This window comes from Anolis carolinensis, chromosome 1 (genome assembly GCF_035594765.1).
Source record: "Anolis carolinensis isolate JA03-04 chromosome 1, rAnoCar3.1.pri, whole genome shotgun sequence".
In the NCBI taxonomy this organism is placed as follows: Eukaryota; Metazoa; Chordata; class Lepidosauria; order Squamata; family Dactyloidae; genus Anolis; species Anolis carolinensis.
The window spans coordinates 364,512,810-364,537,066 of record NC_085841.1 but is presented as its reverse complement, the minus strand read 5'-3'; the positions used below and the strand labels follow the sequence as shown (position 1 = coordinate 364,537,066).

General features: G+C 41.3%; 1 protein-coding gene across 1 annotated transcript in view; it reads right to left on the bottom strand.

The window, feature by feature from the left end:
* Nucleotides 1–22,960, bottom strand: part of sos2 (SOS Ras/Rho guanine nucleotide exchange factor 2) — a 42,450-nt gene extending 19,490 nt beyond the window's left edge. Inside the window, exons 1-11 of the mRNA XM_008121984.3 lie at nt 22,761–22,960; nt 13,553–13,678; nt 12,100–12,231; nt 11,409–11,573; nt 10,894–11,097; nt 8,537–8,680; nt 6,922–7,032; nt 5,328–5,426; nt 4,154–4,281; nt 1,503–2,158; nt 451–532 (exon numbers count right to left, since the gene is read on the bottom strand). Of these exons, the coding sequence (XP_008120191.2) occupies nt 451–532; nt 1,503–2,158; nt 4,154–4,281; nt 5,328–5,426; nt 6,922–7,032; nt 8,537–8,680; nt 10,894–11,097; nt 11,409–11,573; nt 12,100–12,231; nt 13,553–13,678; nt 22,761–22,850 (1,937 nt within the window). The 5' untranslated portion in view covers nt 22,851–22,960. The remainder of the gene's footprint in view (nt 1–450; nt 533–1,502; nt 2,159–4,153; nt 4,282–5,327; nt 5,427–6,921; nt 7,033–8,536; nt 8,681–10,893; nt 11,098–11,408; nt 11,574–12,099; nt 12,232–13,552; nt 13,679–22,760) is intronic.
* Between the last annotated feature and the right edge of the window lie 1,297 nt (nt 22,961–24,257).

Sequence of the window (24,257 nt, the reverse complement as noted above, 5' to 3'; positions counted from 1 at the left end):
AAACAAAGAAAGGAGAACTGCATTAAAGTGCACTCTGGCATATGCAGTCACCAGCTCTCCATATTCACAGATTTTGTACTCATAGATCCAAGCATTGAACATTTTTTTAAAAAAATCCACAAAGTAAACCCCAATTTTGCCATTTCCCACAAGGGACACCAAGAGATATCCAAGTTCGGTAGCCTCATTTTGGCAATGCAAGTTCTGCTTTCAATATAGTCTTAAATGTGTGCCAGACCACACAATCCTTTTAAAACAAATGACTTCATTAAAGCTTTTAATGGATTGTCAAGAACCGGGAGACTCGGAAGCTCTTAGAGAAATGTGTTCGGAGATGAACATGCCGACATATAAAGCGACGGCTGCGTGCCACTGAAACTGGGGCTCTGTCCTGGAAATGGAACTAAACCAAACCAAAGACAAAGCGATAAGGCAGGTTATTTCACTCACCGTTCTATCAACAAACTTAGGAGTTCTTGAGGCTTACAAAAGGAGCGATACGTGGTAAGAAAGGTACGTACAAAATTAGGATCTAGAAAGGGAAACGGGAACGAGAGAGAGAAAGTGGGATACAAACACTATAAACAAACAAATAAACAAATTTAAGACAGTCCCAAATTAAGCATTTCTGATTGGCCTAAAATGAACCAGCCCCTTCTTATATGCCAAAGATAGAGGACTATAGCAAGTTCAAGTTTATGTCCTGGGACCCCTTCAGTATTAAATTAAGACAACTCAAAGTGGCATGCTACTCACTTCTAGTTCAAAAAAATTGGTATTTGTGATGTTAAACAGTACAAGTTCTGAGAAAACACACTGTATAAACACACTGCATAATAATAATATAACAACATGGCCACATTCGCATACTAGCGGGGTTTGGGGGTGATTGACCTTGACATCTAGGAGTTATACTTCACCTGTATTCAGAGAACACTGAACCCACCTGGTGATGGATCTGGACTGAACTTGGCACACAAATTCAACATGGGCAACTGGGCATACTGGTGGGCTTTGGGGGTGATTGACCTTTAACTCTGGGAGTTATAGTTCATCTTTATTCCACGAGCCCTCTGAACCCCACCAATAATGGATCTGGACCAAACTTGGCACACAAACCCAATGCTGCCAAGTTTACATACTGGTGGGTTTGGGGAAATTGTATTTCACCCACATTCTTATTCATTTTCTAATGGGAGCATTCATTAAAAACAACATGAAAGACTGGTTTTTCCCCCTAAGAAACAGAGTAACATATGAGCAAACTGATATTACATAACATCCAAAAACAAACAATGCCCTTTTCAAATTACCCGGGCACCACTGGGTACCCAAGTTAGTATAGTAATAGAGGTAGGGCAGGCATGGGCAAACTTTGGCATCCCTCCAGGTGTTTTGGACTTCAACTTTCACAATTCCTAACAGCCGGTAAGAGGGAACTGGAGGGATGCCGAGGTTTACCTGTGCCTTCCTAAAACCCACAAAGCATGTAATCCAGGTACCTGCATACATGTGGTAGGTGAGCCTCTCAATGAGTTTCACCACGGTGCCGCCTTTGATCAGGGGGATCCCATTCCTGCTCTGGAGGTTGTCCTCAAAGACGATGTTCTCCTCGGAGTCTTCCACCACAAAGCGATAGACGCTAGGGCTGGGCAGCCGGAGGGGCTGCTCGTTCTCCTCCTGCAACAACACTGCATCCAGCATGCGGTCCAGGGTGCTGCGGTACTGGAGGGAGATCAGCACCGCCATCCAGTTGTTCTTCTCTTCAGCAGACTTGGCAGCAAAGATGAAGCTGCTCTCGTCCTTCGGGACCAGTTCAAAAGCGTTCCTGTATTCGCACGTATCGTCCTTATCTACGATGTGGACTTTCCTCATGACAATTTTCTCCTTGAGTCGGTATTCCGCGTTGCTGTAACCCGGGAGGCGCGACTGGCCGTGGTTGGCTTTGCAGCTAATCATCAAGCCGTCAAAGAGGAAGACGTGCCGCTCGTGCTTGGCCCCGACTCTGGCCAGCGTCCCCTCCATGATGAATTCGTTGCAGCACTGGCCAATGTCTTTGCCTTCCCACCCATCAATGTTTTTCTGGATCTCATTCATCTTTTTAATGGCCAGGTGCTTGCTTCGGACTTGGCGGGTGTAGAACCAAAACACTGGCTCCCTAAAACACACACTTTTTTTTATTAGGCATATAGTATTTCCAGCATTGACAAGCTGTAAATGGGAAACAATGATCCAGGATCAAATCACTTTTGATTTAAATTACATGTCCTTGCCAAGCTAGTCACCACTTTAAATGGCTTTTCATGGAAAACTATTTTTGAAAGGAAAGTATACCAAAGAACAGCATCTAACCCAGGCTAACAGGAACATCGCAAATATTACCTATTTGTAATGCATCTTGCTTTAACACTGAATACATGCTTAAGAAACAGCTAAAGCAGGTATGCGCAAACCTGGGCCCTCCAGATGTTTTGGACTTCAACTCCCACAATCCTTAACAGCTTATAGCTGTTAGGAATTGTGGGAGCTGAAGTCCAAAACAACTGGAGGGCCCAGGTTTGCCCACGCCTGGGCTAGAGCGTCTGTTCTTGATCAAGTAAATCCACATGACACCTATGCTTAAAGAATATGCCTTTTAAAACATCAAGGTGTAAAATCTTGTCAGATGTCATCCTAGGTAGTGTGATGCACTTTCCTATGGCTCATGCACGGAGGAAAATAATAGTGGTCACAAGGGAATGGAGTTCCCAGTTTCAAGTACCCAGCTTCTAGGGAAGCAAGGCACTCTGAAAGGGAGTCTTAGGCCCTTACTACACTGCCATATAACCCCATTCAAAGCAGATAATCTGGATTTTATATGGTAGCATAATAATAATAATAATAATAATAATAATAATAATAGTTTATTTGTATACCGCCTCAGGGCAGTTTCCAACATATAAGTTAAATATTCAATTGCCGGAAAGAAAACCATACAGAAAATACATCAAAATAAACACATTCAACAATATAACACAACCTAATTTAACTTAACAAACAATATAACAGCTAAAAGCATCATAAAATGCTAAAATCATGTTAAACACAGTAAAAATAAAAATAAAAATATTAAAAACCCATTTCATTGTAGTTCCATTAGTATAGATGGGACCCTTAGAAAATCACCTGTGCCACTGGACAGGTGGTTTTCCAAGCTACTCCTTCCAAAGGACTTTCAGATCTACAAATAACCTCCTCCATAGGGAAGCTAGAACACAACCAGCCCTCCGTTTTCCAGCTTGACTTTCCCTATCAGATTATACTATGTAACACATTTTTGTTCATGGGTTATAATTGTTATTTCCTAATTGGTTCTATCATAAAAACATGAAAGAAATTTATCAAACTGCAAAACTTTGTTTCTGCTGAAGGGACACCCTGTAGCACATTTTGCTCTAGTCTTTCAATGAATATCTCAGAGTCTCAACCAATTCAACCTAATTTGTGGCAGGCACAAAAACAAAGTTCCTGGAGTAGAACAACTACTTTCAAAGTAAGTCCTGCACTAGACAGGGAATAACACTATCAAACCAGGAACAGAACACGTGTCAAATTTTGTTATAGTCTTATTCACAGGTTTGTTTACAATGTTTTCTCTAGAACTTTCTAGGTCCTTCAGTGTTACTTTATGGTTGAAATTGTATGCTACTGCTTTTATGTTAAGCCTCTGAGTCCACTTCAGGAGAGATAAAGTGAGATATAAATAAATAATAATAGTAATCATCATCATCATATGTGGTAGAGGTTCACCACAGTCATGCTGAAGGGCCTAGAAAGTCCTAGAGAGGAGTTCTCTAATTTTTTAAAAAACTCTTTTTTATTATTTGCGTTCTCCTGTTTGCAGGGATCCTGCACTCCTAACCCTGACAAATATGCAAGTGTTGTTGTTTTTCCCTCCGTTTGCTACTCTCACAAGTTCCCCCACTATGATACCCCTTGCTGTATAGAAAAGGGACCCAATGTATGAATTTGTTCTCACAGTGAAGCAAAAGTCTCAGATATAACTTCTCCCTGATAGGCCCTCCCTCTCCAAATGTTATCTAACCTGCTCCAGTTTCTAAAAGCACCAAATTCTAGCTCAGGTCTATGTAACGCTTTGGGCTGATGTTCTTACCCCGGCCTGCGTCTAGGTGAGTGTTTGTTGTATATACGTTCCATGCTACACTGGAGATTTAAGAGCGCTGTGATGGCTTGCTTCAGGCACTCGCAATCTTCTTCGTCTTCACTACATTCTTGTAATTGCTGAAAGGACAAAGGCATGAGTTCCATCAGGCGTGAGCTACTCCTGGGGCAAATAAAGAAGACCATAATATTCCAAGAGAGAGCTAGCATGGTATAATAATTAAGAGAGCTGGACTAGGATTCCAGAGGAAAGGTTTGCAGCTCCACTCAGCCATAGCAATCCTTGGGTAATTCACACTCTTTCAACCTCAGAGGAAGGCAAGGGACTCCTCACAATGCTAAGAAAACCCTGTGATAGGTTTGCCTCAGAAGTTGCCACAAGGCAGAAATAACTTGAAGGCATGGAACAACAAGGTGGAAAGGACAAAGAACCAAATGTATGTCTGAGGCTGTAAATCAGGCCTGGGCCAACTTCAGCCCTCCTCCAGGTGTTCTAGACTCCAATTCCCGCAAAACACCCAAATGAGGGCTGAAGTTGGCCCAGGTCTGCTGTAGATCTTATTATTCATCTCTGTAGGACATAACACTGGTATTTTGGCCTTGACACATACTACTTTCTTCAAAACCAGTTAATAGGCAGAAGAATATATAGTATGCATGTTTACACAATTATAGCCATGAATGGAATGTCTAGAGCCATGTGGTTTTTGAAAATTAAAATGTTGTGGCCCACTGATGTATTTATGATAAAAGCGAGATCTCTGAGCAGTTAACACTACAGCTAATCTGCATGATATGTGAGGTTTGCAAATGAAAATTAACAATCTTAATCTTTTTGAACTGCGAACAGAAGAGCCACAAGTCCTACTGAAATGAACGGATGCAGCTGAGTATAATTTGGTACAAGCTGTATTTATTTCGAGCGGGAGTCTGCAGACAAGGGACTATCAACTTCAGACCTCACTAAATAAGTTTTGACTCTTAGCCTTCTGCAGTTTCCCCAGATACCTTGGACTTCACCTCATGACCCCAGCCCAAATAAATAGAAATGAAGCCAAAGGTGTGACACTCTTTTTTCCCCAGTCTACTTGGTAACGTTCCAAACTCCTACTTAAATTTAAATTTTCCCCTTGAGTTTTGCTTTATTCTGAAGGGCATCTGTTTACCTGTAATACTTCAAAGTAGTGCAAACAGTGGTATACGGGAACCAACATCAGGCGTGGGAGAACATACTGAACTGCTTCTTTAAAGCCATCAGCAATTGACTGGAGGAGGAAGAAAGACTTATTTCAATGGTTGCCATTTGAAAGATGGGAAAGAACACAAACAACATTCAAGACGTAACCAAGATGCTTCCTGTGGGACAACCTCAATGTAGCAGGCTTTTCTAAATGACTTCAGAGTAGTACAATGGGCAAAGTACGTCAAAATATTTTTCTGAACGTATGAACCAGCTAAAACTGAACATTTGTTGTCTGTCTATTTAGAGACAGCCTACAGCTCAGTGGCGGAGCATATGAGTTAAATGCAGAAGGTGTCCTGTTTCTGTATTTATTTCAAACCTCGTATGCGTCCTGTTCTGTCCTACTTGGAGAAGGAGCTGCTCAGATGGGAACATATTCAAACGAGAGCAATTAAGACAGCCGGCAATAAAGAAAACAGGTTGTATGAGGAAAGATTAAAGCAACTGGCTTATGTTTAACCCAGAGCAGTGGTGCGGCTGGACATGATAACATTCTTCAAATCCTTGGAAGGCCATCAGACAGAACAGGTGTGAGCAGCAACAAAACATATATAACCTTTCTGGGAGAACAAGGCAGCAGGAAAGTAAATTAAAGTCCGCCAGCCAACACAGAGCCACGGGTCATAAGAGATCAGACCCATGTGTCTCCCACCACAACATGGCAAAGGGAAAGATAATGAAGGAACAACTACGGAGACCTTGTTTTTCCCATCTTCTACAGAAGGAAATATTAATACCCAATGCTCGTTGCTTCAGGATTACTGTTCTGAAAGGAAACATGATCTGGCCCTGAGTCATCAGGCAAAGGAGTCAGGGCTGTGAGATTGCAAATAAGAAAGCTCTGTGCGGCCCTCAATCTCATTTCTGTGGCCCTCAAATTCCATAGGGCACGCTTAAATATCAATTCACATCTAATTAGTTTTTGAGGGCAATTTTCAACTCATTGGAATAGGTAATGTTTCATAACGGAGAGGACAACAGGAAAAGAGGAAGGTCACAATTCGGGGAGAGAGACTCAATCTAGGACAGGCATGGGCCAACTTGGGCCCTCCAGGTGTTTTGGACTCCAACTCCCACCATTCCTGACAGCCTCAAGCCTTTCCTTTTCCCCCTCAGCCGCTTAAGCGGCTGAGGAGGAAAAAGAAAGGGCCTGAGGCTGTCAGGAATGGTGGGAGTTGGAGTCCAAAACACCTGGAGGGCCCAAGTTGGCCCGTGCCTGATCTAGGAAGTCGTGGCTCCAAGCTTGCAAGACCTGAACAAGACTGTCAAAAATAGCAGGAGTTAGAGGCCTGCCATTCATAGTGTTGGCACTGGTCTTATTTATCTAATTATTTTGTTTTTATCCCACCTTTCTCCTAATATAGGAAGATCAAAGTCAACTACTAATAACAACAACCAATTCTGGCCTCCAAAGTTCCCCAAGCTACACACATCCAACAAAGTCTTATGTGATGCCTTGTCAGGAAAGCGTGTCCCTGCCATTCTGCCCACACATCTAAACACACACATACACTCACCTGGAAATGTAAAGCCACAGCAGGTTTTGCCATCAAGTGATTAAAATGTTCGTGATATTGCGGAGAAAGGATGTCCTGGGACAAGGTTTCATATGGGTCAAAGGCCTGTTCCTAGGAAAGGAGGGAAAATATTCCAGGTTAACTTGCACCTTGGCTGAAGGAACTATACATTTATATCCTGGGATGGGGATAAGTCAATGTGTAAGCAACGAATAGGTTACCAATTAGTTTGACTGGATTGGATTCTGGATTGGATTCTGATCTCTTGAAGGTTGGGATGACTTGTCAACATTATCTAAGGCAGGCAGAAGAGCGTGCTGGATAGATAACTTTACTTTGTTAAAAGGGATACTGCTCAGGCTTGTCAAAGTACTTGTCTTCACACAATTTCAAAGAATCAGACCTTTTCTATAATTTGTAGATGATTTGGGTGACGGTTCAATTCAAACTAAGATACAGTTGAAAGATCCCACATCCTAGTGTCCAAGAATTCTTCTGTTTTCCATAACATAATCAGATTGCAAGCTGTAAACACTACATAGGTTTTCTGGCTCAAGTTATTAATGCACCGAGTTAGTGAAAATTAGGAAGTGAAAGAAACAACTCATGGATGAAAGGAGAGGAAAAGCTTGCAAGTGCATTCCCAGTCACCAAACTGTGGTTTGCTCTTTGCAACAGAGCCAAGAGCCAAATTTCTATCCTATACTTGCATTTTGTAGATGTACAGCGAATAGGCTATACCACTTTTCTGCTGAATACTATCTTTAACCAATACTGTATCTGTGAATGTGATTGAAGTTTCTGCAGTCTGACTGAGTCAAGAGTACTGTGGGCAACTCATGCACTTATTTGGTATTTTTAATAGTGGAGTTTTTAAATTGGTTTTAATTTATGAATAATTTAATTATATATTTTTACTTTTTGAATTTGATTTTTAGCAATGTCTCTTTTAACAGTTGCAAGAAATCTTAATCCCAAACTGGAAAAAAGCGGAATATAAATAAAGCACACCATCTAAGAACAAACTGCATGAAAGAAAGCTCCCCTTGGGAAACTCCAATTATGGCACTAAAAACTTAACAAGGCCATTATACTATGACCAAAAACATAGAAGCGCTGGTGCAAGGGAACTTCTGTCTACACAGAAACCTGTATAAGATGCCAACTGTAGTCTAGCTCATCTAGACTGATATTTTCAAATGTGTTCTCCTTATTTAAAAATATAGGGTCTCATTCAAGATACACAGTCTGCCTTGCCATTAGGCAGATTAAAGCTGCCATGTCAGATAACAGGTTTAGGAGCAGCAGAGGTTACTGTTATTGCTGTATTTTGAGAGACACAGAGATAAACGTGTGGGAGTTTATACTTAAGTACCAAAATAACTAGACCAACTTTGGCGACTATATATATACCCTTACAGGTGGAATTTTTGGACATGAATCATTATTTGTTCTGTTGGAGACAACAAAATGTCTTGGGATGTCCCTGAACACATACACAGCCCAATCCTGGAGAAAGGTGGGGTTTAAATAAATATAATAATACATGCATAGATACTCTAGCACAGTTTCCACCTGAGGAGAGAATATAAGCTGAGCAGCTTTGCCAACTTACCTCTGCAAGATCCTCAAAACAGCTGCCAACCAGTGGGTGAGGGCTGCTTTCATCGGTCATTTCCACAGTGTCCTCAATTAACCCCAAGAGCTTCACTGTCAGTTCATGGATATCTGTGATGTTGCTAAAAATCATGTCAATGTCCTGAAGGAAAAAATGATAATTTTGAATACAGCTCTGTTTGGCTCCACCACTATGGTATTTCAACATTCAGCTACAATTCTACAAGGCCCTTAAATTAAACGAGAAGGAAGACTGAAGAAAACACAAGTGCAAGGTAACTGCAACTCATTTTCTTACCTACCTCTCTGCCAATCTAGGTATTTCCAGATAGAATCCCATTGACTACTGTGAGTTTGGGTGGCATTTTTGTTTCATAAGAAAACTCAGTGGAGGGGGAAGGTATTTCACTAAGGAACTCGTCTTTTTTCTCTCAAGGCTTTTGCATAACATGGCCATGTTCTGCACCAAATAAAAGCGCCTTTAGGAAGCAGCACACATTATGATTCACAGTTGTGATATTACACTGTTGGGACTTCATTGTGGTTTTTGTACATTAATTTTTAATTGGTATTTTTAGTGTTTTTCAGAATGACGTGAGTCACTCTAGTCACAACATTACTATGGATGTAAGCAAAAAAAAGCATTCCTTAATTTTATTTTAAACCATTTCCTAACAACAATAAACACAGGTGCCCACATGGCTCTGCTGGGAAGTCAGTATACTTTGTAGACCTAAGGACACTGCTAAAGAAAAATTGTTGCTTTCTGTGAATTCCAGGATTTCAAATGTATTTACTAGAGGAAACAACCCAGGAGAGACCATTATGTGATCAATGACACTGCCACCTCATTTGCTCAGATAGATGTAATAACCCCTAGATTTATCCTTTGGACTCCCACGCAGAGTGTATAGCAAGCATGGGACAACTTTGTCCCTCCAGATGTTTTGGATTTGACTCCCACTATTCCTAACAGCCTCAAGCCCCTTCTCCCCACGTCCTTAGCCCTCCTTATGCGGCTGAGGGGGAAAAGGAAGGGGCCTGAGGTTGTTAGGAATTGTGGGAGTTGAAGTCCAAAACACCTGGCAGGCCGAAGTTTGCCCATGCCTTGTGTATAGGCTATGATGGCATATACAATCTAAGAGTTTAACTCCTTGCTGATTATATTTATTGCCCATGGAGGTATATGAAGTTAAAAATATATCTTCCAATTCTAGGCCTATGGGTTGCAAGAGGCCTTCTGAAGCTGCTCCATTCCAGGTGTATAAGAACAAATGCATTCGCAAGATTCAAGTTTATCTGTTCTGGCAGAAAGATTAAATCTTTCCCTATTTTGGAAGTCATTGGCAGACCATTAGGAGGGGGAAAATAAACGTTTACAGTATAAACTGGTCTCTATAGGCCAGTGGATACTCCACCTCAGACATCAAAAGAGCTGCAAGGCCAAAAACAAGCTATGACAGAAAATACAAAGTTCCACCCAGAGGAAAAGTGTTCTTACCAGACATCAAGGGAACCACTGACCACATAGGGAAGCTGAGGAAGAAACACAACCTACAACTTATCTACAGACTCACTAAGAAAATCCAACAAACGCTCCATTCAGCAAAGGACAAGAAGGATCCTCTCACCTCTGCAGGAGTCTACCATATACCATGCAGCTGTGGACAACTCTACAGAGGGACCAGTAAATAAAGAACAACACTCTGAAAACAGTGGAATTCCACACAGGAAATAATCAGGGCCAGCTAACACTTCCGAACAAAGGATTCCCCAGGCAGGAAGCAGCCAGGCTTTGAAGCTGCAAGGCCATTACATGCTAATCATGGTGGCCAATTACAACATTCACACTTGCCTCAAACAGACAAGGGTTCTTTCTCCCACCCTGGACCTTCCACAGATATACAAACCCCACTTGCCTAGTTTCCAACAGATCTCACAACATCCGAGGATGCTTGCCATAGATGTGGGTGAAACGCCAGGAGAGAATACTTCTAGAATATGGCCATACAGCCCGGAAAACTCACAGCAACACGTTTACAGTATACTTTGTGACTGTTTTTACCCTAACCTTGGCCTTGCTCATTTTCTCTTTATCTCATTATCCTCTTGTGAATGATTTGACATTCTCCCTTTTCAAGACTTTTCCTTGGGACGCCCCATTTCTTTTGATTTTCTGGACCAACTCTCTCTCTACCATCCAGGCCAGTGCAATTCTCTCCCCTTTATAAACAAGCTTCCACTCCAAGTCTGCATACCCCCTTTTTGTTCATGTTGGGAAGGGGATGCTTCCAACTTTGTTCCCCCCTGCAAATGTTTCAAACCCAAAATGGTGTGGGGAGAAAGATGACTTACATTAGGCGTGAATAACTTCCTGTTAGACAGAAATGCTTCTCGAAATACTTTAATGATGAGGTTCAGCTCTCGCAGATACTGCCTTTCATCAGCAATCTCGCTCCGGACAAGATCATAGTAATTGAGTTCACCAGAAGAAGAGGGCTCTTCCTCGCAGAGAGAAACCAAGCCAATGTCATCCTGATCAAACATATCCATCAACACCTAAGAAGGAGGAAGACATTTTATATACAACCAAATGTTTTGTAATAAAATGTGAAGTCACCGCTTAAAATAAAAGCTTGGAGCTAAACAGTATTCCAGCTAACACTTTGTAAGGGAAAGGATTTATACTGCCATTGGGAAGACTGATGATTCAGAAGTGCGGGCTTACTGCTTACATATAAATGAAATACAACATTGTAAACAATAGCCAGGCAGCAGTCATGAAGCAAATTAGCAGCACACACACACAAACTGTGGCTCTGGCTGCATTTGAAGCATTGGCAGAAGCTCCAGAGGGCTCAGCACCTCACCTTGTCAGCACACATTGACACTTTAATGTCCTGTTGGGAAATCTCGAAGTGCCGTATATTGAACACATAATTGCCAGCCAGTTTTAAGATGTCAGCAGAGATATATTCCAGGACAGCCACGATGTAAAGGGACACCTGATAATCTATTTTATAGCCAAGAACTTCCTGAAAGTTAGAACAAAAACAACACATGAGCAGTCTCATTTATTCCACTTGGATTTGATTAAAAAGGAATGGAGGTGGCAGTGGCACAGATCCCAAGAGTGACAATTATGGGGGAAAGGAGCCAAGCACAAATACTTGGGTACAAGCAGTTTACACCTGCCTGCTGAGAATAAGAAGGTAACATCCAACTAATCTTTAGTGCTCTGCTTAAGACACAGAGATCAGTGTCTTCTGGTTTCCTCTTTCAGTATTTGCTTCTGTCATTTGAACACAGGGCAGTATTTTTATCTGCCTGGGTTTTGTAAACCACAGAGAAGGAAGAAAGGCTTTTAATAAATGTTGAAATGGAAGCAAGCTGCGTTTCCACACTGAAGAGGGGAAGGCAATCTGCATACGACTACGGAAAATTCATTTTAATTGTTTCATCATATACTCCATGGGCCGAATTCAATGAAATTCAGGGAACTGATTAAAAATGGCACAATAATAATCAGGAGACCAATTGAGAGTCTCTGGTGCAACGTACCTTTAAAAGGGGATGTATTTTTTCCACAGGCAGCAGGAGAGGGTTTCTTCTCTTTCGCTTCTCAATGGCGGATTGTGCATCTGCAATGGCCCACTTGTCAATCGGGTGAGGAAAGGTCTTTTGAACTCGCTCCTGTCCAAATGGAAGACAGGGATTTGAAAGAAGTGGCTGGAACCTCAAGAAAATAAGTCAATCTCCTATTTCTATCAGAAGCCATTTCTTTCTGCATTCCTCTCCCATTCAAAAGAAACCCCTTTGTTGGAAACTGCAACCTCCCAAGCCTTTCACTATTTATTTGTTAATGTATACATTTGCTAACCTGTATTCTATGTGTATGTTGATTTGCCAGTTTGACTGACCTCTTTGGTGTGGGAGGGGTTATAGACATGTGATTGTACTGAGCATGTTCAGACTCAGGACTCCATTTTGTATTCAGATCAGAGTCTGCTTCCCACCTCAGTGGAGGTGGATGTGTGTGATTATAGACTTCAATGTGTTAGGTCTGCTTTACACCTCACTGGAGGTAGATGCATGTTACTGTTTTGGACTTCAGTAGAGAAGTATGACTTATGGACTTCAGTGAGTTCAACTATACTTAAAAACTATGGACTACTGGTTAAGAAGGATACCCTGTGTACTCAACACAGAGGAATTACATCCTATCTTTAACTGAACTTTAATACGAAACATGCCTGTAAGGTGAATTAATAAAAGATGTTTATGAGTAATCAAGATATATTAATTTTCAAAGAAGTGCATATTTTAAACTAAGAGATTACATGGGAATCTATATCTTTTGGCCAATTACAACTGCAATTTCAACTTCAAAGAAACATCTCTGCTAACCAAACTCAGTTTAACAGCTGAGTTACCTGTGTGCCATTACATGAATGCTTATGAATATCACTTTTTCAAAGAGGTGACTTCTAACAAAGTCATGCTTTTCTTGACTAGTGGTTTTCAAAAGGTGGTCTCCACATATTTATGGACATTCACATTTGTCAAACAGATATGACATCATTTTAACCTTTTCAATAAGGTTATGATTGCCACTAATTTCCAAAGGGATATGTGCCCAGAGACTGGGTGCAGTCATTTCCAATAGGTTATGCTATTTTCAATACCCTTTGATCCCACAATAGTTGCATTAGAAAAAAAACTGAAACCCCTTTTGAATGTAAATTATTTTAATTAATTAAAAAGCCACTTAACTCCCTTGTCTTCAGATATTTCTTAAAGCCATGGCTTTGTTGATACTTAGATCTGGAACCACACGGTGGACACATGAATTCCATGATGTGTTTTGTCAGTTTAGACAAGAAGAATACTTCCCCTCTTCCACCATCATTTGCCACCAATAATATAGGTTTTTCGGTTCCTTTCCCCCATATAGGCATTTTTTTTTTTAAAAAAAAACTCTTGTTGTTTCCCTTCCATATATTGCATTGCGTACCTCGACATCTTGGACAGTCCTTGGCTGGGCAACACACAGTTTGTTTAGCAGCTGAAAGATTAGCTCCTCGATGTAGCAGAGGGAGTCCTCCTTGGCTGAAAGGTTGGGATGGACCTGCTGTTGAACCTGTGCAAAGATATGTTTTACTCGGATGAAAAATTGGTGACAGGACATAGAACAGGCATGGGCCAACCTTGGCCCTCCAGGTGTTTTGGACTTCAACTCCCACAATTCCTAACAGCCTACCAGCTGTTAGGAATTGTGGGAACTGAATTCCAAAACACCTGGAGGACCAAAGTCGACCCTTGCCTGCTATAGAACATATGCAAGCTGGATAAAATCAATTTCAGCACGAAGGCTTTAACAAGGCACTGAAATTATTTCACTGCTGATGCAAATTGGGTCTCTGGAAGAGGAAAGTCCACAACCAGTGTGCCACAGGAGACAAGGTCCTCTTTCATGTCATCCACAATGTATTTCCTCTATTGATGAGACATGGGAGAAGGTCTTCTCCAATTGACTTTGGTTCTCCAGCAGACGTTTCCTCACATATTGAGGTCCCAAGTTGTTTAGGTCTCAACTTGTTGAATGTAGAACAGAACCATGTAGGGAACCAGTGCAATTCCTTCAGAGCCAGTATTCCATGGTATCTGAGGGGCATGAAAGTGAGCACTGGCTGCAGGTTCCCCATTGTTTTCAAGAGCTGCTCCATGGAAAGTGCACCGCAGTAGTCTAACTGGGGGGAAAGGTTACTACTATGGCTAGATTACCTTTAATAAGGAACCACCCACTCCTTCCTAGACAACAGGAATGGACACAGCACCCATCTCTTTCAGATCGACAAACACAAGTCATCTAGAGCTCTAACACATCAGCTCTTTTAACTAACACAGAGACTTACATCTTACATTTTTTTTACAAAACCTTTCAAATAATTTATGTGCAATTTATAATAATTTATGGCATTTCCAACAAACTCTTAAAGCAATGGGCCAGAGCTTTCCTACAGGCACACTAGGAAGACCATTGGATTCAATTAAATAATGAAAATAAGTTTAATTTATTAATGTATCATACTTGAGGTCTGGGTTGGATCTTGCCACAACCGCACTTCTGAGTCTCACATCAACATCTTCCTTAAGTTATTACCTTCTTTGTTACTAAGGTGTTACCCCATGAAGGGGAAGATGTCACTGTTTTACATTCCCTTATTTGCATAGTTTTCCTTTAACAAATTACTTCACTCATTTGTGTCCCTGCCATCTGTACCTAACTAAGATTACTGAGCTATCAAATTTTAGACCTCAGGCAGATGAAAGATTCCATATGAGAAATATCTTTCCTAATGTAAGTAGATTTCAGTGGGTTATATAACTTTCTGAAGGTGAAAAAATAAATGAGTACACAGGCAGTAAAGGAGCTAGGATTGAAAACATTCTCTACTAACTGCTAGGAAGAGCTTCCTGACTCGAAACACTGCAGGTTCTGTATTCAATCAAATTGTATATAGCCACTTTGGTGAATGCTTGGATAAATGGATCATTCTCCATGTCTTATTTTAATTTCTGTGTGAACCTTTGCAGGTTTGTAAAAAAAAGAGAAATTCTACAAAGCTGACTCCCAGGACAGTAACCAAGGCTGTTGCTTTACTCTGACACATTTGGCACTTTCTGTTTATGAAGTATAGCAACACTATTAGTTATTTGAACTTGGGAGAAAGAATAGATGCATCTGGGTTGCTGTGAGTTTTCCAGACTGTATGGCCCATGTTCCAGAAGCATTCTCTCCTGATGTTTCACTCACATTTATGACAGGCACCCTCAGAGGTTGTGAGGTCCTTTGGAAACTAGGCAAGTCGGGTTTATATTATATATCTGTAGAATGTCCAGAGTTGGAGAAAGAACACCTCCCAACAAAGGAGTTCCCCAGGCAGGAAGCAGTCATGCTTTGAAGCTGCAAGGCCATTCAATGCTAATCAAGGTGGCCAATTGCAATATTCACACTTGCCTCAAACAGAAAAGGGTTCTTAATCCCACCCTGGACATTCCAGATATATAAACCCCACTTGCCTAGTTTCCAACAGACCTCACAACTTTTGAGGGTGCCTGCCACAGATGTGGGTGAAACGTCAGGAGAGAATGCTTCTGGAACATGGCCATACAGCCTGGAAAACTCACAGCAACCCAGTGATTCCGGCCATGAAAGCCTTCGACAAAAATAGACGCAAATATTTGCATTTTAAAAAAGGAAATATTGCTATTTACTGAGCCTTCTACCAAAAGAGAACACCTTTCTACCAGCTTGTGTCACTACTGAATCCAAGAGTCCACATGCCAGGCGAAGGACAGGTCATTCTGGCAGTTATACAATAAAACGAGTTATCAGTTGTACCAAAGTATCAAAAAGAAAAGCTGATTTTACATGTAAGTAAAAAATCATTTGATAAGTGCTAACTAAAAGAAATGGCCTGTTACCCCTGGCAGCTAAATAGCAAATTATTTTAAGGGATTATTAAAAATTATTGTAACGCCCTTCTCTATTTTTAAACATCTTTAATGACGTACACTAGAAGTAACCTCACCTCCTTCTCTGGCACAATTTTGCAGTTCTGCAAATACCTGCTACAAGAACACCTGCTTGCGTAGTTTGCCCTCTGAATAGAAAGGAGCAACATACACTATGGGCACACAAATCAGTACACAAAAGAAAGCAACTGGTGCAAAAGTATAGTGTTTGATTTCAGAATGGGACAAAATCCAGAAAGTGTAACCAGGCTATATATCAGGCATGGATAAACCTGGGCCCTCCAGGTATTTTAAACTTTAAGTCCCACAATTCTTAAAAGCCAGTAGGTTGTTAGGAATTGTGGGAGTTGAAGTCCAAAACACCTGGAGGGCCCAAGTTTGTCCATGCCTGGTCTAGACACTAGACTCCCTTTGATGCAGCCTAGATCCTGGGATTTGCTGTTGGCAAGGCATCAGCTCTTTAACAGAAAAGACTGAAGGCCTTATAAAACTGCAGCTCCTTGGATTCCATAGCACTGGGTCATGGTACTTAAAGTGGTCAAACTGCATTCATTCTAGTGTAGATGCATCCTACATTACAGTAAAAAAAAAAAAGAGTGTATCGATGGACAATGTCAAATTCAGAATCACATAGCAGCCTCTTTTAGGAGTTCTGTCAAATACTGAACAACATGGTAATAATTATGCCTAATTTAACTGGAATTTGGAACAGCCTAAAAGTAATACTACTACTTCAAAAACAAGACTGCAACGAAGTCGGCTATGCAGGCAAAAAAACTATTTGAGCAACTTTTCTGAGAAAAGGTACATTGGGTGAAAGTCCCAAGCCAGGGCATATTTTCCATATACAGACACAGTAGGTATGGGCAACCTGTTGCCCTCCTGCACTACAATTTCTATCACTGTCCTCAGCCAGTATGGCCAACACCAAGACACCAACACATCAAGAACAACTGAGCAGCCACAGATTGCCTTTTCTGCAACATATAGGCTTAAATGCTTTGGAGTGGGAATGAAGAGGAGTGCCGTTCTGATCATAAAGACAGCGCTGTTTATGTGTACACAGCACAGGCAAACACGAGGAGGGGGTGTGTCATGCAAGGCAAAGAGTAAAAGGCTGTTTGACATAGAAAATGCTACAGTGTAAGTACTATGAGCACAGGACAAGCATGGACAAACTTCAGCCCTCCAGGTATTTTTGGATTTCAACTTCCATAATTCATAACAGCCGGTAGGCTATAAGGAATTGTGGGAGTTGAAGTCCAAAACACCTGGAGGGCTAAAGTTTGCCCATGCCTACCAAGACATAGTTTGATACTAATGTGCTAAGAGGTGTGTGCATACAGCATGAATTTGCAATAAGAATTGAAAGTAACAACAATTAGTTGTATGGAATGAGAAAAAAAATAACTGTGAGGGGTTATACTGACAAGCAAGGGTAGACATAAATATTATATACAAGGATTGTGACATACGCACAAACATACACATAGACTAGCACTTCTGAATGTATAATACATGCAAAGGCATGTTTTATTTTCCCCAGAAGTGTCTGTTAGAGATAATAATGACAGCAACAGACATGCAACAGGATTTCTCGGAAGTACAAAAACAGAGGTCTTAACCGATATGTAGAATGGTATGGTTTGATTACAGCATGTACATAGTACTGGCAAGCAGTAACTTGCATGTTTACGAACACAACAGAGACAGAGCATTTGCAGTGAGACTGGATATTGTACTTTATGAAGATGGCTGTGCCCATGTGAGACACAGAAAGGGATTATCTCATCGATAAGCCCCCTCTTTTCCTCAATTACTGCTATTTTAGGAGCTTTCATATGACAACATTATCTATGCTATGGCATAATCTTGGTGTAAAGCATACATGTGACATCTCTGAAAGAGAGTACAGTAGAGTCTCACTTATCCAAGATAAACAGGCCGGCAGAATATTGGATAAGCTAAAATCTTGGATAATAAGGAGGGATTAAGAAAAAGCCTATTAAACATAAAATTACATTATTATTTTACAAATCAAGCACCAAAACATGTTTTACAAGAAATTGACAGAAATGCAGTTCAATACACAGTAATGTTATGTAGTAATTACTGTATTTATGAATTTAGCATCAAAACGTTGCAACATTTACTACAAAAACAATGACTACTAAAAGACAGAGTGCCTTGGATAATACAGAACCTTGGATAAGTGAAGTTTGGATAAGTGAGACTCTACTGTACTACAATAGGGAAAATTGCATGTTTGGTGAATAGATTTTCATTTGGGGGAGGATGAAGGTGGCAGAGAGAACTGATCCACTGCTTGGAAAAGTTTGCACTGGACTACAATACTCAGACTGTTCCAGCACGCATGATGGCTAGTGACCAAAGTTGTGATGAAGGAAACACAATTGTGGGAATTGAAGTACAAAACACTTGGAGGGCTGAAGTTGGCCCATGCCTGCCCTTTAAGGAGCCACTTAGGGAGCTGGGACACAGGAAAGAGAACGTTAAGAGGGGACAAGACAGCCATGTTTGAGTTTTAGAAAGAATGTCACATCAAGAAGGGAGATGGCTTGTTTTCCACTGCTCCAGAGAAAAAAGACATGGAGCATTGGATTCAAACTGCAGGAAGAGATTCCCCCTTAACATGAGGGAGAGCTGTCTGGTAGGGTTTGGGTGGTCCTCTGTCAGAAGTGCTTCAATTACACAATGTAATGTGGTTTTATATGTTTTTATGGATTTAATCTGAATAGTTTTGTTAATACTAATGACGTTTAATACTATTTTAAAATTTGTACATTTGTATATTTTAAATTGTATTGCAATGCTCTTAATGTTAGTCACTTTCAGTCTCCTTATGGAGAGAAAAAGCAGGATGTAAATAAACGTAATAATAATAATATGTAACACAATTTTTGTTCCTGGATTATTTTTATTTATTTTTATTTACTTCATTTCTACCCCACTTTTCTCACCCCATTGGGGGATTCCAGGCGAGGTGTAAATGTCAGCTCTAATTGTTTCGATCATAAAAACATAGAAAACGTTGTCTTTGTGGAGCAACATACTACAACCCATTTTGTGATAGTTTTTCAATGAGTATCCCATCACTGAGTCTCAACCAATTGAACATAGTGGCAGCCACAAAAGCAAAGTTAATTTAAAAATTAAGGTGTTTACGATGTGGTCAGAGAATGCTATGGTTTTTAATGTCAAGCTGCTTCCATAGTATCAGCCGCCCTGAGTCCCCTGATGGGTGAGAAGGGCGGGGTAGAAATGATGTAATAAATCATAAATAAAATAAATATCATAAGAGTTGGAAGAGACCACATGGGCCAACTAGTCCAACCCCCTGACATGCAGGAAAATCAAAGCACCCCCAACAGATGGCCATCCAGCCTCTGTTTAAAAGCCTCCAAGGAAAGAGCCTTAATTACACTCCGAGGCAGAGAGTTCCATTGCTGAACAGCTCTTCTTGAAGTCAGGAAGTTCTTCCTAATGTTCAGGTGGAATCTCCTTTCCTGTCATCTGAACCCATTGCGCTGAGTCCTAGTTTCAAGGGCAGCAGAAAACAAGCTTGCTCCCTCTTCCTTATGTCAGCCTTTCAGATATTTATACATGGTTCTCATGTCTCTTCTCAACTTTCTCTCCTGCAGGCAAAACCGACTGAGTTCTTTAAGATGCTCCTCTGAGGGATTCATGGTCTCCAGACCTTTGACCACTTGAGTCGCCCTCCGCTGGACACCTTCCAGCTTAGAGTCCTTATCTTTTGAACTGTGCTGCTCAGAACTGGACACAGTGTGATTCCAGGTGAGATCTAACCAAAGCAGAATAGAGAGGCACCAGGAACCATAGATCTAGACATTAGACCCCTTTGGATTCAGCTCAAAATCCCATTGGCCTTTTTAGCTGCTGCATTACATTCATGTTCAGCTTGTTATCCACAAAGACAATATTTTTCTCACATGGATTGTTGTAGAGACAGGCGTCTCCCACCCTGTATCATCCTTTTTTCTGTCTAAGTGGAGTATCTTACATTTGTCCTTGTTGAAATTCATTCATGGTTATTTATGCAGGCTTTTGATAATGGCTAAAAGTGTCAACAAACCTATGAAAAGGGATTTAAAATAGTTACTGGAGCTATAATTTATAGCCCGGATACTCTGATAGTAGGAATGCCTGGTTTTAAATGGCATTATATACTGGTTTTGGTCAATCACCTGTCTAATCTGTTGAGGTCCTTTTGCATCCTGATCCTGTCCTTTGGAGTATTAAGCTCTCTCTCCTAATTTGGTCCCATCTGCAAACTTGATAAGAAGCACATCCTCTAAACCTTCATCCAAGTCATTAAGAAAGATGTTGAACAGAACCTTCCTTATGGCAACCAAACAGTCACTTCTCTGAGTCTTCAGAACGCTTTCTTTGAGATAAAGAAAGGTATCAACAAATATAATAATTCTAATAAGGTCCCTCAAAGAGGAGGTCCCGAAACAGCTTCCCCTTTGGTTTAGCATTCAGATCAGACAGGGAGACCCTCCTCTCGATCCCACCTGCCTCACAAGCGAGGTTAGTGGGGACGAGAGTGAAGCCTTCTCGGTAGTGGCTCCCTGACTTTGGAATGCGCTCTCAAGGGAAATTGGACAAACACATACACTCATAACGTTTAGGAAGGAGGTGAAAACCTGGTTATTTATGCATGCTTTTGATAATGGCTAAAAGTGTCAACAAACCTATGAAAAAGGATTTAAAATAGTTACTGGAGCTATAATTTATAGCCTGGATACTCTGATAGTAGGAATGCCTGGTTTTAAATGGCATTATATACTGGTTTTAGGCGGCCTTATAGTCTTTAAAATTGTTTATGTTTACATTATTGTGCTATTTTGTTTCTATTAATTGGTATGTGATTATTGTCTGCATTCTATCATTTACTGTATTCATTTGTTTTGTTGTTAAGCCAACCCGAATCTCTCCGGGGAGAGGGATATAAATAAAGCATATTATTATTATTACTATGTTACTATCATTATTATTTATTATTCTATCATTTACTGTATTCATTTGTTTTGTTGTTAAGCCAACCCGAATCTCTCCGGGGAGAGGGATATAAATAAAGCATATTATTATTATTACTATGTTACTATCATTATTATTTATTATTGTTACTATTACAATAGAGTCTCACTTATCCAACATTCGCTTATCCAACGTTCTGGATTATCCAATGCATTTTTGTAGTCAATATTTTCAATACATCGTGGTAGTTTGGTGCTAAATTCGTAAATACAGTAATTACTACGTAGCATTACTGCATATTGAACTACTTTTTCTGTCAATTAGTTGTATAACATGATGTTTTTGTAAAATCATAACCTAATTTGATGTTTAATAGGCTTCTCCTTAATCTCTCCTTTTTATCCAACGTGGTGGCCCCCCGGCTCTAGAACGTGCACCCCAGGGAAATTAGGCAAGCTTCCACTCTGGAAGTATTCAGGAAGCCTGAAAACTTGGCTCTTCACTCAGGCTTTTGAATAAGTACCGCCTATTTGCAATGATAAACTTCCCGCACTAGTCTTAGGGTTCACCCCCGTTTGAGGTTTCTCCCCCATGATCTTATAGCATTTTAACTTCCACCATGTTTACAAGTCTTACTTAGTGCACTTTTGCCCAGTCCATTTTTATGATTCTATTGCTGTATTTTAACCTGTGTTTTATTAACGGTTGTCATTTTATTTATGTCTTTTTAAATTTTCATTTGCGTTGTTGTTCGGTTCCTGATGTTATTGTACTTCTGTTCTACATTTGTAAGCCGCCCCGCGTCCCCACAGGGAGATGGAAGCGGGGTATAAGAATAAAATTATTATTATTATTATTATTATTATTCGCTTATCCAACGTTCTGCTGGCCCGTTTATGTTGGATAAGTGGGACTCTACTGTACTATTATTATTAAAAAGGTAAAGGTAAAGGTTTCCCCTGACGTTAAGTCCAGTCATGTCTGATTCTGGGGGTTGGTGCTCATCTCCATTTCTAAGCCGAAGAGCCGGCGTTGTCCGTAGACACCTCCAAGGTCATGTGGCCGGCATGACTGCATGGAGCGCCATTACCTTCCCGCCGGAGTGGTACCTATTGATCTACTCACATTGGCATGTTTTCGAATTGCTAGGTTGGCTGGAGCTGGAGCTAACAGCGGCTGCTCACGCCGCTCCTGGGGTTTGAACCTGGGACCTTTCGGTCTGCAAATTCAGCAGCTCAGCTCTTCAACGCACTTCGCCACCGGGGCTCCTTACTATTATTTTTACTTAAAGCTTATTATTATAATTTTTGTTATTATTATATTATGACCATATTACGTGAATCTAATGCGCACCCTAATTTTGGCAGAGACCCAGAAAGGGATGGGGAAAGGCGTGGCTTCTGATGAAAGGCGTGGCTTCTGGGAAGTGGGCGTGGCTTCCGAGAGAGGAGGGTTGGAACGGAGACCTGTCTGAAGTGAGGCCAGTCTCCGGGAGAAGGGGGCGTGCCCTAGCGAGTGGGCGTGGCTTCAGAGAGGGAACGGGAGAAGAGACCCTGAAGGGGGCGTGGCCTCTGAGGAAGGAATGAGGGAGCTGAGGGAGGCCGCGAGTGCGCATGCGCGGGCCTGGTGCTGAGGGGAGGGGGGATAGCGGCCGGACTGACCTTCCTGAGGGCCGGCACGAGCAGCCCCCGCCATTTCTGCCCGTTCTCCTCGCCGAGGAACTCGTAGGGGGGCGGCTGTGGCGGCTGCATAGCCCCCCCTCCCTCCGCGTCGCCGTGCCCCGCAGCCGCGGACGCATCCGACCGCCGCCTCAGTCGCAGAGCCACTGCGCAGGCGCAAACGGCCGCTCTTTCCAGGCACTGCGCCCCCTCGCGGCCGGCGAGGGGAAAGGCAGGGCTAGGGAGGAAGAGGCGGCGCGGGTGACGCGCTTCCTCTGCCCCGCCCCTACGCAGGCGTCAGCAGAGAGAGAGAGCACGTCACTCGCGCCGTCACGCCCCTCAGGGCAAGGGGGCGGGGCTTACTATGCAAAGCTTGTGCGTCACGTGGCTCGGCCGCCTTTCCACGCTCTTGCAAAATATGCATAATAGTAGTGCGTTAAAGGGGACGCAACATTGTTTATGACATCATTATCCATATGTGTATTATTATGAAATAACATTGTAATGTAATAATACTAATATGTTCTATATAATATTAATAACGTAATATAATATATATACTACAACTTATGATATAGAACAATGATATAGAACAATATCAACTTACCTATCCGAACGTATCTCCTCCTATGAGCCCATGAGAACTTTAAGATCGTCTGGGGAGGCCCTGCTCTCGGTCCCACCTGCCTCACAAGTGCGGCTGGTGGGAACGAGGGACAGGGCCTTCTCGGTGGTGGCTCCTCGGCTGTGGAACTCCCTCCCCAGTGACATCCGGCAGGCTCCATCCCTTCTGAGTTTCAGAAAAAAGGTAAAGACCTGGCTTTGCGAACAAGCGTTTAATGAATGAATTATGATGGCTTTAACCCGGTCCGGACTAAGGTTTACGTGCAAGGTTTATGTGGACGAATGGATTAAGTATTTTATTATACTGTTTTAAATGTATTTATTGGATTGTTTTAAATTGATTGTTTTAATTGCTATGTTTTATTTTTCTACTGTATTGTGAGCCGCCCTGAGTCCCTTCGGGTGAGAAGGGCAGCATATAAATGATGGAAATAAATAAATAAATAAATATATTATATAATGCTAATACAGTAGTATAATATACTGCTAGCGTATTATATATGTTGTGATATAAATACAGTAGAGTCTCACTTATCCAAGCCTCGCTTATCCAAGTTTCTGGATTATCCAAGCCATTTTTGTAGTCAATGTTTTCAATATATCGTGATATTTTGGTGCTAAATTCGTAAATACAGTAATAACAACAGAGCATTACTATGAATTGAACTGTTTTTTCTGTCAAATTTGTTGAAAAGCATGATGTTTTGGTGCTTAATTTGTAAAATCATAACCTAATTTGATGTCTAATAGGCTTTTCCTTAATCCCTCCTTATTATCCAAGATATTCGCTTATCCAAGGTTCTGCCGGCCCGTTTACTTGGATAAGTGAGACTCTACTGTAGTTAAAAACATCACTTATAAAAGCATCCATTTAAA